The sequence below is a fragment of the Hibiscus syriacus genome, unplaced genomic scaffold (genome assembly GCF_006381635.1).
Source record: "Hibiscus syriacus cultivar Baekdansim isolate YM2019G1 unplaced genomic scaffold, ASM638163v2 tig00110114_pilon, whole genome shotgun sequence".
Taxonomy (NCBI): Eukaryota; Viridiplantae; Streptophyta; class Magnoliopsida; order Malvales; family Malvaceae; genus Hibiscus; species Hibiscus syriacus.
This window is the reverse complement of record NW_024062594.1, coordinates 363,445-378,783: the sequence shown is the minus strand read 5'-3', so window position 1 is coordinate 378,783 and position 15,339 is coordinate 363,445. Positions and strand designations below refer to the sequence as shown.

At 37.7% G+C, this 15,339-nt stretch overlaps 2 protein-coding genes across 2 annotated transcripts; one reads left to right on the top strand and one right to left on the bottom strand.

Moving 5' to 3' along the window:
- Window positions 1-8,851: 8,851 nt before the first annotated feature.
- On the top strand, window positions 8,852-10,739 carry LOC120215207 (uncharacterized protein At4g14100-like). The gene is made up of 3 exons (XM_039212940.1): window positions 8,852-9,368; window positions 9,450-9,581; window positions 10,543-10,739. Exons 1-3 carry the CDS (start codon window positions 8,873-8,875, stop codon window positions 10,722-10,724), a joined length of 810 nt encoding a protein of 269 aa, XP_039068871.1. The 5' UTR covers window positions 8,852-8,872; the 3' UTR covers window positions 10,725-10,739.
- Window positions 10,740-11,506: 767 nt separating this feature from the next.
- LOC120215206 (protein NRT1/ PTR FAMILY 6.1-like) lies at window positions 11,507-14,098 on the bottom strand. The gene is made up of 5 exons (XM_039212939.1): window positions 14,062-14,098; window positions 13,593-13,839; window positions 13,268-13,485; window positions 12,599-13,179; window positions 11,507-12,515 (listed from the first exon to the last, which is right to left on the bottom strand). Exons 2-5 carry the CDS (start codon window positions 13,828-13,830, stop codon window positions 11,639-11,641), a joined length of 1,914 nt encoding a protein of 637 aa, XP_039068870.1. The 5' UTR covers window positions 13,831-13,839; window positions 14,062-14,098; the 3' UTR covers window positions 11,507-11,638.
- Between the last annotated feature and the right edge of the window lie 1,241 nt (window positions 14,099-15,339).

Below are 15,339 nucleotides of genomic sequence, written 5' to 3'. Positions count from 1 at the left end.
AATTACCTCTCTTTTAGTCCATCAAATGCTCGGACCACGTTCTGATAGGCTCTCATATGAGAGGTATCCATTGGCAGCCTCTTTAATGTAATCAAAGGCATCACATTTAGGGCGATCCGTTGTCGATCAATACACTTGGTAGGGCATGCCCTTTGCAATACGTAGTGATGTGTAATGCCTTTGTTCGGCCTCTTCCTCCGGATGGAATCTCATCATCTGAAAATGAGATGAGATTATCAGCTTGAATATTGTTCACCAGTCGATCCATCTTGCTGACTGGTATGTTTTGTGGCACGAACGTTTGATTTAGGACTTTCAACAGTGCCTCCCGATGTGCCTCTGAGTTTAACAAAAGTGCCAACATTGAAGTGCGCGTTGGCAAGTTGTGGAGCTGTTCTACAACACTGTACTCGCTATGTTTCAAGAATTTGAGAAATTCTTTAACTTCTTCCTTTATAGGTTCATTGTAGCCAATACATCTTCTTTGAAAGGCTCAAGTGGTCTCTGCCCCACTTTGCTATCACATTCTTTGGAAGTACTCACCTGGCATTCGTACTTCCATGGCACTTGTCGACTGTCCTTGTACTGAAAAGGCGAGGTGCTGTGATCAACACCTTTGCTTGAGTTGTTGTCGTCGTCTTTGCTTTAGGGGTAATTACCAATGGACTTCCCTACCAATCTTCTTTCTGATGATTCTCCAGTAGCGCAAACTCTGCTTCCGGGGAATCCTGAACTTCTTCGTAAAACTCCAGCTCTTTTCTGTCCATCATGAGTTGGACTAATGTCTTGAACTCTGGGCAATCTTGCACTTTATGCCCTTCTTCATTGTGGTAACAGCAATGGTTACCGTATTCATTTCCTGCTGTATCTGGATATAGTGCAAGCCCTTCTTTTACCATTTGGCTCCATACCCAAGCCAAAGGAGCTTTAACTTCTGAAACACTCAATTTGACTCTCTTGCCCTTCTCGGTGGTGACTGCGTTAATTCCAGTCTCTTGATGATTTGGCAAGGGATTCTGGGCGACGTTTGGTGTTCCGGAGTTGAAAGTGATCCAATTCGTATTCGCATTCGTTGTACAAGCCTCTTGAATGCGAGACAATTTTCGATTGAATGCCCCTATACACGCCATGATTCGCAGTTAACATTCTCGTCGAACCATCTCGGTAAGGGGGCTTTATTGGATCCATAGGATAAGGCGACACAACGTGAGTATCAAAGAGCTGTTGGTATAACTCTTTGTATGTCATGGGAATGGGATCGAATTGCTCTCTTTCCCTTTCCTTTCTTGGTTCTCTCTGGTTCTGTTAGAAGTACCAGATGGTACAGCTGCAGTGTATTTGAACTTGAGATCGTAACACCCTTGTTTGGGTTGTAGGTGTTGACATTATTGATTTCCGTTCTTTGTTCTTCACGAGAGACTTCTTACTGGAGTCACCTCCCTCAATTTTTCCTTGTTTTATGGCTAATTCGATCATTCACCGGCCATAACTAGATCTGAGAAACTCCTGATGTGATTGCCACTAGGTGCCCGAAGTAAGGTGCCTTCAGGTCTGTAGAAACAGCTTTCTAGTTTCCTTTTCATCCAAGGGTGGATGAACTTGCACAGCTAAATCCCTCCAACGCTGTGCGTATTGTCGAAACTCTCGTTATGCTTTTTCTCCAAGCTTTGAAGCATAACCCGTCTGGTCTCATATCGTTGATATGCTGTACTGCTCCAAGAAAGACTTGGCTAAGTCTTTCCATGTCTTGATATGAGTTCGGCTGAGCTGGTTGTACCACCGATAGCTGAACCGGACAGGCTCTCCTGGAAGCAATGGATCAGGAGTTGGTCATTTCCCCATATCCTGTTATTTTCCGACAGAACATAGTGATGTGCTGAGGGGCAGTTGTTCTCGTTAAACTTCTCAAACTCAGGACCTTGAATTTTGGTGGAAGTACCAAATCTGGAACTAGACTCAACTCCATTGCATCTACCCCATAATAGTCCTGGTCCCCTTTGACCATTTTCATCTGGTCTTCTAACATCCTGATTTTCTTCCATATTTTTAGCTTTATCCTCCTCATCAAAATCCGGGACATGGTAATTATCCGGATGATTGTCAGGGATGGTTACAAAGTTTGTATCTTACAGTAGATGCAGCTTTCCCTTTGATAGAGGATGAGTCACCGGGTAATGCAACTTCCCTTTAGTAGCGGATGAGTCCTCGGTAATACTCCGGGTGAGAAACCACCTGTGAGGTTGGCGTATAGTTAACCCCTCAAATAAACCTGCCCTTGGCGCACTGGCCTGCTAAGCCTGATAACTTGGCCACGATTTGATCGACCAAGGACTCTGGTTTTTCTTGATGGATTCTAGGGTACTTTGACTGTTCTGGGCCATCTTTTCTTTTTGCAATTGCCATGTTCTCCTCGAGTTTTTCCATTCTGGCCTCCATCTATCTCTTTTTTGTTCGAGTATTGTGCGGATGATGTGTCTTGAGCTCTTGGTATTTGTTCTTTCTGAGACATGTTCTGTTAGTTAATACGAATGTAAAAACATGGAAAATAAAAAATAAACATGAAATATAAAATGCAAAGTATGCAATGATGTATGCATTTAGAGGCATTGATCTAGAAAAGTGTCTGTTATTATAAATAATCCTTATTAAACAAAATGTTTTATCTATAAGAGACATAAAAACAATCAAAGTATATCCGGACTAAATCCTCCAGACCTCGAACATCTTCTAAAAGATTGACAAGTCTTCTTCCTTCATCTGTTATGGTGAATGTTCTGTCGACCACTCCGGCTTCCCTTGCCAAGCCATGTAAATGACAGGCTGCCTTCTGTACTTGATCCAGGAAATCTCGGATGACTACGTCTCTAGCCTTCACCCTTTGCTGAGCTTGCTCCCAACGGAAATGCCACTGTAAACCTCCATCGAAGGTACTATCTGAAGTTCGCTTGCTTGCTTCTTGAGTTCATCAAGAATGGCTTCTAACTCAGCTATTGTTTTGCCATCTTCTCATGTGTTTCTCCAATCAGCCACCTGGATTCTCAAGCATGGTTTATGTTGACTACCTGCTAAGCGCCTGAGTAGTCTTCAGCTGCTCATCATACCCTCAAACTCCTTTTAGGATATGAGCTTCATCTTTCCAGTATTCAGAAGTTCTTTTCAAATTGGAGTTATCCTTGACTTTATCATGATACCCATTTCACAAGTCTTCAAGCTCGAAATGGATTTTCTTCTGTTCTTTCTCCAGTTTGTCTGCTCGATCTTTCTGAGTATCGGCGTCTAACTTCCATTGGTATCGTTCAACTTCAAGTTCCCTTACCTTCTGCAGCTCATTATTCACAGCTTCAACTCGGTCTTGGCTATCTCCAGTTCGGAAGGGACATGCCTGAATGTTCCTCCATGGTCCGGTGTCTTCACAGTCTGGCACCGGGATGTTGTCATTTTTCTCAATCTTCTCCATTCTACATAATCCGAGTAAGCATGTCTCTTGTAGTTACAATATCCATTCGGAACACTTTTTCCATGAGTCAGCTACTTCTTTGATCATCTTTTATAGTTATCACCGTTACACAACTCTGATATAGATAATCCGTATGTGGCGGGATGAACTGACGTGCCCCATATTGTCTAAGTGCTAACGACGGAGCATACCCAACTGCGCCCCAAAGTCCAAGTAAGGTCAAAGTATCAGAATCCCCACACGGTAAAGAATGTCACTGAGGAAAACCAAGGGGCTCTCCAGGTAATATCCCGTCCTGAAGATGAGTGAATACCTTCATCCACTTTTCCTTGGTAGCGCCTTCATGCCATTTATAGTGATGAACTCTCCCAAAGGTGAATAGTGGTGCTAAATCGGCGGTAGGCGACCCGTTAGTCTTCCAGAAATGGCTGTGAATCCAACTTGAAGAAGCTGAACACACCCAATGAACCTTCCTCCACCAATTCTTAGCAATGATTAAGAGACCGAAAGGTCTCGGCCAAAATGGTCAGTGCTGGTTGACTCGCCTTGGAAGTTGTTTAAATAGTTCTACACGGTTGCGTCAATGCACCCAAGGATCTTCGGAAATATAATCAACCATACAGACCCATCAAAATCTTAGCCAGTCCGTTCTTGAAAGGTTGACTCTTGATGTGTTTGATATACCCTCTCTAGTCTGATACTTTCACAGTGCAGTAGGGTAGTATACTCTTCGATGGTGGGCACCATATCCCGGTTAAAGGTGAAACAACTATATCATGGGTTCCAGAATTGAATCAATGCTCGGAGCAGGGGCTCATCAGTCTTGACATGTAGTAAGAGGGCAATATCACCATATCGTTGGCTGAACTTCTGCTTTCTGTCATTCTTCCAACTGTCCCAAATGTTCCGCAGCTCTTGGACATTATTCTGTTTCAGGCTGACAGATGCGTAGCTAACCAGCTCTGACACATAGTTACTCTGAAGACTATCTCCCTTCTCTTTCTGCGTCTTCTCGGACCATAGTCGTGCCTCGGCGTTTTTAATCTCTTGTATTACAACACCTTTGTCCATTAATTCAGATTATTTCGTGTGTAACAAACTATTTTTAGGGATCAATAGCCTCTTGTTATGATGCAAATGCTAGAAAACAAACACAAAGGCAAAAAAGTTAGTAAAAAAATAACAAATAAAAAAAAATGACGAAGAAAAAAAATACAAAAAACATGGTTAGGGTAAAAAATATCCTAGGTTTTGGAATGTGGTTTCGGGGTAGGCTCTAATTCTCCATGGTCTCTCGGTTTAAGTTCTAAAATGGTACTCGAGTTCTCCTTGCTGGTGCCCCCTTGGGCTTACCAGACCCTTAGTCATAAACCCATCACAGGTTTGTATGGACCAAGTTAAACTCGAGAGGACACATTCCCTTATGCCCGCACGGTGAATAAATTCACACGAAGACATAAGGTATATGAATCCTGAAGGTTACTTGCTAGGCCCGCACGGAGAATAAATTCTCACGAAGGCGTCGCTTTCACCCCCACTTAAATAGGGTTCGGAGCTCGGGTATAGAGCATGAGATGACAATTTTGAAAAATATGAAAACATTAAAAACGTTAGTACAACTATTTATTTGAAAAATATTCAAAGATAAATAATTGGAATCGAATAAATAAATTAAAATTTAAATTTACCATTTTCGCATAAAAAGACAACCGAAAATTAATTTATGGCCTGACTCACTTATTGTCCCCAGCGGAGTCGCCAAGCTGTCTCGACCGCCTTTCGGGTGGGCCCGAATTGGGCTTCAACTTAAATAAAATATTAGGAGTCGCCACCGATCATTATCATTCTCCCGAACATCATAATATAATAATAATAATAAAATGAGCTTGTTCCTTTTTGAAAGTCCATTAATAATGGAAAGAGTGCAGCGTAGCGTAACGTAACGTAAGCCGCGTGAAAATGACGTGACGTGCGGCTCCTCTCCCAATGCGGCGACAAGTCTGATTTTGAATTAGGGGTAGGGGACCGTTACAATTGCAAATGCAATGCATACTGACGTGCGCTACCCTTTCGGCTTCTGCACGTCAACTCTTGCGGCTCCTCATCTGATTCTCTTCGCCCTCTTTCATTTTTCACCCATTTTATTTTCATTATTTTCCCCCAACGAAACATATTTTATATAATTTCTTCGGCTCATCGTGCGGTGGAGAAGAAAGGGTAGGAAAATGAAAATCATGCAATGATGATTGCAGAGGATATGCGTGAAAGAACCAAAAGAGAAAGCGAAAACACCAGACTGACAAGAAAAGGTTAAATATTCGGTGATAATGATTTAACACTATCAAACAATGGGTGAACGGAGTCATTTTGTCTTGTGCAGTTTCTGGCAGGCAATTTAAGCATATAAGCATAATAGCAACAATATAATATATAGTATGATTAAACAAACACATTGTCTGAAGTAAATAAATATTTTATATAAAGATACATTTATAAAATTTTACAAAAGAGTTCTAAATTGTGTCAAAATTTTATTAAATATAAAAACTAATTTTAAAAAATCATTTTTCTTCCAATTTTACATAATTTTAAATAACATAATAATTAAAATTTCTTTTGGGGGTGTGTGTTGTTTTTTTTACATTTTATTGCTAAGTCTTTCCGGAGCTTCTGATCTTAAACTTTTTTAATTGATTGCAGTGATTATAAAGTAGTATTTGTTTAGAATTTCTCTTAATCATTTTATAATGTATATGCATGCTATAAACACAGTTACTAAAACTTAAGACTTCTAAAAACTAACACTCGTTTATTTACTATCGAGATCGTTTAATGGGGTTCTAATCGCAACTTAAACATGGAAAAGATATATAGTTGTTATATTTATCACAAAAGTTTTATTTATAATATCACATAGGTTGTTTTATTTATTTTAAAAATATATAGTTGTATTAAAATCTTCTCTGTGGAATTAAAAATTCGTTAAATGATTTTTTGGTATAATGATAAAATATTATTTTAGTTTTTATTAACATTAAACTTATGATTCAATATCGAACAATCTCTCATATATAAAATAAATATTTTATAAAAAAAAAGTTTAAATATTTAGAACTATTTTTCTAGAGAGGGGAGACTAAAATAATAGTTTCATTAAAATCTAGTATAATAAACCCAAAAGGAGGGCTGGGGGTGATGAAAGACAACGTTTGCAGGCCGAAACTGATGCACGAATATTATTGTTGAGGACGCCTAAGGGTTTGAACAAGGTTTGCTCAACCAACCAGCCCATTTCAATTGGGCTTTTGCAATTCCTACATTAACACTCATATATTTGTTTCACATTGATATTTTTTAACATTTTTAATTACTATATAATTTTTTATTCTATTTTAATATATATATACATATATTATTTGATGATAATGATAAAATATCAGTGACACATCATTCCCTTACATCTTTATAAAAAGAATATCAACTTGAGAAATATAGACAAATTCAAATACTATAATAAATAAAAAATTAATATATGAATATGAGATATATATATATATATATATATGTATTGACTAGTAACGAGAAAAAACAGATTAAACTAACAACCTAAAGTTGTTGCACAGCTTCATGTTCCCTGCGCAAAAATTCATTCACGGCTCCAGGGGAATCGAGGTACCTTCTATATGCTTAAATGGTGCACTCCACGCCAACTGTGCCATGAAATCAACTACAGAATTGGCCTCACCACTAACACAACTCAATTTCACTTCCCAATTGCGCTCCATCAGTGCAATATTATGCGGTATTAATGCAGCACCAGACCTTTGCAAACTGCCCTGGACCAGCATATATTTATTTATCAGTTACATGTTACTTATTTCAGTTACATGCTTTAGCAAAAAAAATTCTTGATGGTATTAACACAATCTATGATCTTTCACCAAATAGATATTTTTTTTCACGAATCAAATTATCTTAGTGGTTAAAGGGATGGTTATTATCTTTAGAGGTCTTAGGTTCGAGCATTAAAGACTATAAAAAAATTTGAGCTTTCATTATCAAATAATTAAAAATCTTTAGAATATATATTACATTATAATAACCCGATATTAATAAAAAAAGTCATTTAAAGTTTCATATCACTATATCAGTAATATACGCATTTAAATTCGTCCGGACAGTCTGAAAAATTTAGGGCCCCAACTAAACCCCAAACCCACTAGACCAAATACCCTCTACCCAAATCTACTAGACTTGAGTCGACCTAATTCACCCAACCTTAACCAAAAAAAATATGCTTGACCACCCAACTAAGACTCATTTTCAGCTTATTCATCTTCTAATTGATCTATCTTATCTCTAACTTTAGCAGACACTATCCTAAACCACCCAAAAAATTCAATCAACATTACCATTCCCCTCAAACAACCTAAAAACATTTCATCTAATTCCCAAGTGTCAACCCTTCCTTATATATATAATCTAACTCAAACCCCTAAAAAGACTATATCTTTTTATATAAATTTTAACGTCGCTCGAGTCTGATTTCGATACCCGTTATGTGTTCGTGGATAGTTTTTCACGTCACTCGAGTCTGATTTGCGATTTGTCGGTGGTCTTTCAGTAGTTTGATTCTCTCTTGTAATTCGTTTGTCGATGATCAGATCTATTTGTACATATCTTTGTTCGAGTTTTCTTGGTTAAATTTTAATTTTTTCTTGTATGATCCTTATGTGATCTTAAGTTGCTAGTTTTGTTTCAATGATTATAGAAAATTATCTTAATAATATCTTAATTAATCATTATGATTGTAAATCTTTATTGTAATTTATGATATTTTTATTTTGAATAAAATTAGTGATTTCTTTAAAAAAAATTGTGACTAATTTGATCCGCATGTAGGATCACATTATTAGTAGTTTTAGGTAAATCATTTTTTGACCCTTCCGTGTTTTATATGTAATTCAATTTATTCATTCTCTATGTCTCACTAAATTTGTCTTTTATTGAAATTTTTAGTAATATTTTTAACTTTGACTCATTACTATTTAAATTTTTTATTGGTAAAAAATGAAATATATATTTTAAAAACCTTAAAACCTTAAACTTCTAGTTAGAGGATTCAACAAAGAAGTGTCTTATAATTAAGAGACCATTTTGTAACTTTTAATACTAAAAGGATTCAACAAAATATTATCTTATAATCGGGACCATTTGTGTGTTTTACCCAAGAATAAAAAAAAATAGAAACTGCACATGCACATATTTCATTGGTCTGTTACACCTTCAAACTACAGTCATTTGATTCTGCATTTGCACAAAAACTATCATTATTTTAGAAATCGACATACCTACCACGCGTCATCTCCAACCATAATAATAGAAATGAAGAAACTAAAGCGACAAAGAATAAAGATGGCATCCGCTGACCAAAATTCGATGAAGCCCATGCCCAAGATCATCCTCTTCCTCATTTTCACTTCTTCATTTGACTTCTGCAAGTCCAATCCTGATCAAGACGATCCAAACCCGATCCCGACTCCATGGCCGCCCCAATTCCACTCCATTTTGGTCATGAACAACAGTGGTATTCACGAACTGATCGACCTCTGGTACGATTGGCCCAACGGCAGAAACTTCAACATAATCCAGCACCAGCTGGGCAATGTCCTCTATGACCTTGAGTGGAACAATGGGACTTCCTTCTTTTACACCCTCGATTCGTCCAAAACCTGCAGCAGCGTTCAACTCGAGGTTGGGATTTTACGCCCCGACTGGCTCGACGGAGCAACGTACTTGGGTCAACGACAGGCAGATGGTTTTGTTTGCAATGTGTGGGAGAAAGCGGATTTCATCACGTATTTTGAGGATGTTGTGACTAAGAGACCCGTTCTCTGGATCTTCTACACCGGTAAGTCTAATTGATTTCGATTGAATTCAGTTTTAATCTAATTCATCAGTCGAGATATGAAGGTGAAAATTGAAAGTGTAGGGAGGGAGGCGCATGTGATGACATTCGAGGTGGGAGCAGTTCTTGAGGATTCAAAGTGGCAAGCCCCCATCTATTGCTTTCACAACGCCACCATAACCACCACCCACAGATTGCTGAATGGAGTTCTCAGAGGTTCTGCTAGTCTATGAAATTTCTTGGTTTCATATTTACTTCAATCCTGCACTTGTGATGAACTAACTAATGATAATTGTTACCCAGTTTTCCCAGTATCCTTTGAAATATTCCATCATCTTGAATTCATATTTGCTTGCAGTTTTAGATGGAGATTCTTCCTTGTACAACTCTGTGAATAATGCATGTCCATTCTCTTTAAGTTTGCTAAGGAATCCATTGGATTAAAACTCTGTTTAAAAGTCTTTGAACTTTAAATAAAAAATATTTGTGCATTTAGTGAATTGTTAAAAATCTTCCCAAAAGACAACAACAAAGCTGATAAGTTCGTATAGAAGTGCTAATGAGCATAGGAAATTGCATGTCACGTTGTCATGGTTGTATGACGCAAAAAGAAAATCTTTGAATTTTGCCTTAATTAAAAAAATAAATGATTAAATATAATATATATTTATTATTTTAAGTGTTTAATGTTTTTTTAAATAAGCGTTTAAGTACGAATCAAATTATCTCTGATTAAAAGGATGATTGTTATTTTTAGAAATCTCGGGTTTAAACACAACATCTACAACAATTGAGCGTTAAAATAATAACCATATAAAATTATAAACACGTACTTTGATTAAAAAAATATTAAATAACTACTTTAATAAAAAAAATAAACACCTAAAAATGAAAAATAAAAGTTTTAACTAATTTTGTTAAAATAAACCTAGATTTTTTTTAAAAAAAGAAAAGAAATCTCAAGGCCTAATAAAATTATATTGTAATTGAGCCCAATATTGATTTGAAAGCTCAAAAATTGAAAGACGGCATGCCTAGTGAAAAATGAGGCCCGATATGCCTGATTATTTGCGTTATTTTATTACACTTGTATGAAAAAATTCATTGCAATTATTTTATTTTTCTATAACATAAATATTTAATTTACTGATCAATTAATCTTAATTTTATATTGTAGAGGCTGGTCATGGAAGTAACCTCACAATCCGATTTGCTCCATTCACAATTATAGGATTCAAACTCCTAATCCAATTTGTTCCTTCAAGGGAAGTAACGCCTTATAGGTCAATTTCTTTACTTCTTTCTTGCTTTATTTGCATTATTAGGGGGGGGATGCTCAATGTATGCCTAAAGATATAAATTTACATTATTGTTTGAAGAGAAACTTGTATACTTTTGGCTAAACTAATGGCATGAAATATCCAATGGTAGTGGCATCCATCAATCTCCTATTGTAGGAGATTTATGTAACGTTATTTGCTTGTAAACATAATTATCATGGAAACAACTCAATGATGTGTAATAATAAATGTTAGCTATCATTTGTTGCCTATTCTAAACATGCCGATTGGGCAAAAAGTATGAGGATTTGCTCTGGGATTACGTTCAACTCAAACATCATGTTGTTTGTGGTTCTTGAGCAAACAAACTATGGCTGATTATTGCAATTCCAGGGCATGCAAGTTATTATGCATTTAAGACAAGTTACCATTATTGATCTCCATTTCTGTAAGCCATTATTCTTGCAAATTCAGTATATCTAGTGGCAACTTGAAGGAGAATATGACATTCAACCACCTTGATGAGATATGTCAATGCTCTCTCTTTATAACATAGGACCCATCATCATTTAACATATCTGACACAACACCAGTTATCTATTAGTGAATACATGAATTGAAAGGCCATGGTAGGGTCACTTGAATTATTTGAGCAACTCTAGTGTTAAAGCTAAGCTTCTTTAAACACACAGGGAGCATGAGCCATCAGCCTCAGCTGGTGTCAGTTGAAGAACGCATAAACCTTTGAAAACCCCATGTAACCGACCCAAAAACGACCTTCGGGAGAACTAAGATAAGATAAAATGCCGCTAACGTGCCGGTGATTGTGTAGAAGATGAAGAATTCTGGTACATTGTGATAGTGTAACATAATGGGCATAGAGAATGCATAAAAATACAAGAAGTAATTGACATGAATCTGAAACTTGTGGAACTCGGTTTAGAGCATTTGCCCCATTCGCAAACCCGAAAAAAGAACATAAATTTTAGATCCTTATTTAGCTATCCTCAGAAGGGATGTTTTGTTTGGTTTTCCTGACCTCAAAGTTCTGCTCTGTCTGTACTTGTACCTATGTGCTGAATACAGGAAAATGCAGAAATTGATTATAGAAAGAACTGTAAGCAGCCAGTAAAAGTAATCGAATTTTGCTTGGTTTATATTCTGAGATAGCCAAGATAACTGCTTATTCTCCGGATTCCTTGTAGCCGATTTGATGATACTGTTGATTATACTGGCAACGAAACAACCCAAACCGCCGGATAGAGCAGCATACGCGGAGCCTATACTCTTCATCGCATCCGGAGCTTCTTCGTAGAGGAATTCCAGTAGGCCGACTATCGAAAACACTTCAGCTATACCAATAAGGCAGTATGGGATCAACAACCAGTATGCACTTAGATCAGGCATGGGCGTTAGGAAACTAAATTCGTAGCCATGTCTTATAGCATAGCCTCTTCGAAACCTTTCGAAAGCTCCGGCCCAGGCCACGGATAAAATGGAAATAAACAGACCAATGCCTACTCTCTGGAGCTGAGAAGCACCATGTGGATGACCGGTGATGCGTCGTGATATAGGAACAAATACGGAGTAATAGAGACACAGTATGAGAAATATGCTGAGGCCAGGAAATACAGGCATGCATGTTATTGGGAGTTTCAGTTTACCCATGTGAGTATTCAACGTATATGCCTGTTGTATTGAGAGTGTTAAAAATTCTGTTAAGATAGCATTGAGCATTATCGTGCAAGCCGGTATCGGAATAAGTTTAATGAGTATCTTCACTTCCTCTACTTGAGTCACTGTGCAAAGCCTCCAGGGACTCGGATCGTCACCGTCTTCTTTCAACTGGAGAGCTGCCTTGTCCAAGCATCTGCAACACCAAAAAGCAGTGAAATCTGATGTAACAAATCCATTTGATCTGCCATTGAGAAATGGAATAAGAGAAACCTATACCTGAAATCATCTGTATGAGGTATTTTTCCACTTCCCTTTATAGCAGATTGTCTTCCAGGGAGCTCATAGAGGCCGACTAACTCGCTTCTTGTAAAAGGGACATGTCGTTTCTTGAAGGCAGCAACCAGCACCTGTGCAACTCGGGTCAGGGGACTGCCTCCGGGCAACCTGTGCCTGTATAAAGGAGTACCTGCAAAGAATATCATGTTGGACATTCCCATAGCTATAGCTAATGAACCGAAGGCAGCTCCCCATCCACGCTCCATCTGAATGTACACTACCAGAGTGAATGCTACAATTGCCCCAATAGTAACACAGAGGTAAAAGAAGTTGAAAAATCTATCCAGGAGGGTCTTATAATCTTTACTTCTTTCATCAAACTGATCAGCCCCGAAAGAAGAAACGCAGGGCCTTATACCCGCGGCTCCGAAAGCAGTTATATAAAGGACTGTATAGAGATAAAGCATCTGCCATGGTTTTGCAGGCTCGCAACTACCCAAAAGCAGGGACAGTTGATCGCATTGGTCTTGATTCGGCACGAAAATCTTCATCGATGCACATAAAGTTATCCCTATCAAACCCTGTAGGAAACAAGGTTGACAAGTGATGAAATTTGAAAAGTCAAGCACTCAACAATGGGTTCTATAGATAAGGGATACGATGTCTCACCGCAAGATAGATGGTGGTGAATATGGCTATCGTCCAATATCGACCGAGATAAGCATCGGCAAGAAAACCACCAAGGACAGAGGATGCTTGAGATATCCCCAAGAAGTTGTTAACTGCATTCGAAGAACTTGAGAAGGGCCTATGCATAACATAGAACATAAAGGCCACCATGTTCACTGATAGGCCAAAATAAGCCATTCTTTCGGCCATCTCATTCCCTGAATGGATGGATAAAGAGTAAAAAATGTTTTAATTTTCACAAATCACACACGTGCAACATACAATAGTAAGTAGTAACCTAAAGCTGAGAAACTATATTATGTACCAAAAATAAAGAAGGCAGCAATCCAGCCACCAGTCTTTGAAAGATCTGCTATAGGATTCCCATGGATATTAACAGGCGTTGTTCCCCCGGTATAACCACGCCCGAAAGCCGTTCTCCTGTTATCGGACTCGATAAAGAACACTCCCAGTTTCTTCCTGGACTTTCCATCCAATTCCAAACTAGCTGGCGTCTCTAGCAGATCTTCAGGCGACTTGATTTCTCTGCTAGTGCTACCCATATCCCTCCTCTCTGAATAAATTTAAAAGCCCTCCCGATGATCAAATTAAGAAGATTTTAATTTGCTTGGGAACTTTCAAGCTTGCTTCAAATGGTGCCAAATCTGACGGCTAGAACCGAGCATTCCAATTAATGTCGAAAAAACATGTTAAATGCATGGTCCGTATAAGTTCTACCACCGATCACTTCAATTGAATGACTGAAAAACAGAAACAAGAGCAGGTTTACATACCTCTATGCCAAGGAACTTGCAGCTCAGAGTTGAAAGAGTAACCTATATAACCAACTTTAAGCTCAGAGAAGAGAATTCATGTACATGGGGAGGACAGTTAGTAATCACAATCAATTTTCAATTAGTATTTTTAAAATGATAAGAAAAAACAGTCTGTCAGACACCATAATAAAGGGAGATCCAACCGTCCATGAGGACCTATCAGAAAAAATGGCCAATAATTTAATAAATGGAATGAGAGAAAGTAGAAAGGCAGTGTATATACAAATAGTGTTAGCTGGAGGTTGCATTAATGGCGGCTACAAACGTAAGATTTGTGTACTAACGTCACCAAGATGAAAATGGTGGCATTTATAGCTTCGAATTCAAGGGCTAAAGAGTCTACCTATCTCCACTCTTTGCTGCTGCTGCTTTCGCAGCAATTGCGATACGAAACTGGCGGCTTTTAAGTTTGATTAATTAAAATGGAAGAGTGAAAATATAGGTGCAAAGCAAATCAATGTCTACCATATTTGGGAGAAATTATTTTATGGACCATTTCCACCACATCATCAATGGTACTAACCAATTAAAAATTTTCACATCAATCTTTTTTTTTCCAGGTCATTTGCACAAATCGGTTTGCTCATTAATACAATTTAGCGATTATTTTTAGGATCTTTCATTAATGTATTTTAAAAAAAGAAATTCTAGCCATTTGTTCCAAGGTTTGCTGCAATTGTCGTTTCCATAGTTGAACACTCCACTGTAATAGAAGTTTTGAGAATTCATAACATACATTCTCAGAATGTTAATCATGGTTGTCACTGCTTCATAATTACCTAACATGTTGTCTAAGATTTCATTTTGGCAAAGTATTTTGTCTTTTTGAGTGAATCGATGAGGATGTCTATGAACATTATGTAACCGGTGGCATGACGTGACGCAGTCTTTGTTACACTATCATGGCATATAGATAACGAAGAATGGAAGTTGATTTTCGAGTAACAAAATGTCTTAAACTAAAGCAAGAAAGAAGCCGTGTATCCCCCTGTAAATACAAGCGAATCAGCTGAACAATAAAGCATCATCGACTAGCAACATTTTGATGAAATCATCTGAGTGAAGGCTTAAAGGTTGTCCATAGCATTTTCTAGCTTGTTATTCTGAAATATTAATCTCCTATGTTTCTTCAACAAGTTGGAGAAGAAAGCCAAGCTTTTGCTCTTCCGTTGCTCTCAAGTGATCTTTACCACGATGATATGAACCCATAGGTCTTTTGTTTACCAAACAAAGATA

Excerpts from the sequence above, each read along its gene's own strand:
- LOC120215207 (XM_039212940.1), top strand. The coding sequence starts at position 8,873 with ATGGCATCCGCTGACCAAAATTCGATGAAGCCCATGCCCAAGATCATC. Across the intron at positions 9,369-9,449 it reads TCTCTGGATCTTCTACACCG|GGAGGGAGGCGCATGTGATG; the intron begins GTAAGTCTAATT and ends TTGAAAGTGTAG. Across the intron at positions 9,582-10,542 it reads GCTGAATGGAGTTCTCAGAG|AGGCTGGTCATGGAAGTAAC; the intron begins GTTCTGCTAGTC and ends TTTATATTGTAG.
- LOC120215206 (XM_039212939.1), bottom strand. The coding sequence starts at position 13,830 with ATGGGTAGCACTAGCAGAGAAATCAAGTCGCCTGAAGATCTGCTAGAG. Across the intron at positions 13,486-13,592 it reads TGCTGCCTTCTTTATTTTTG|GGAATGAGATGGCCGAAAGA; the intron begins GTACATAATATA and ends CCATCCATTCAG. Across the intron at positions 12,516-12,598 it reads CCTCATACAGATGATTTCAG|ATGCTTGGACAAGGCAGCTC; the intron begins GTATAGGTTTCT and ends TTGGTGTTGCAG.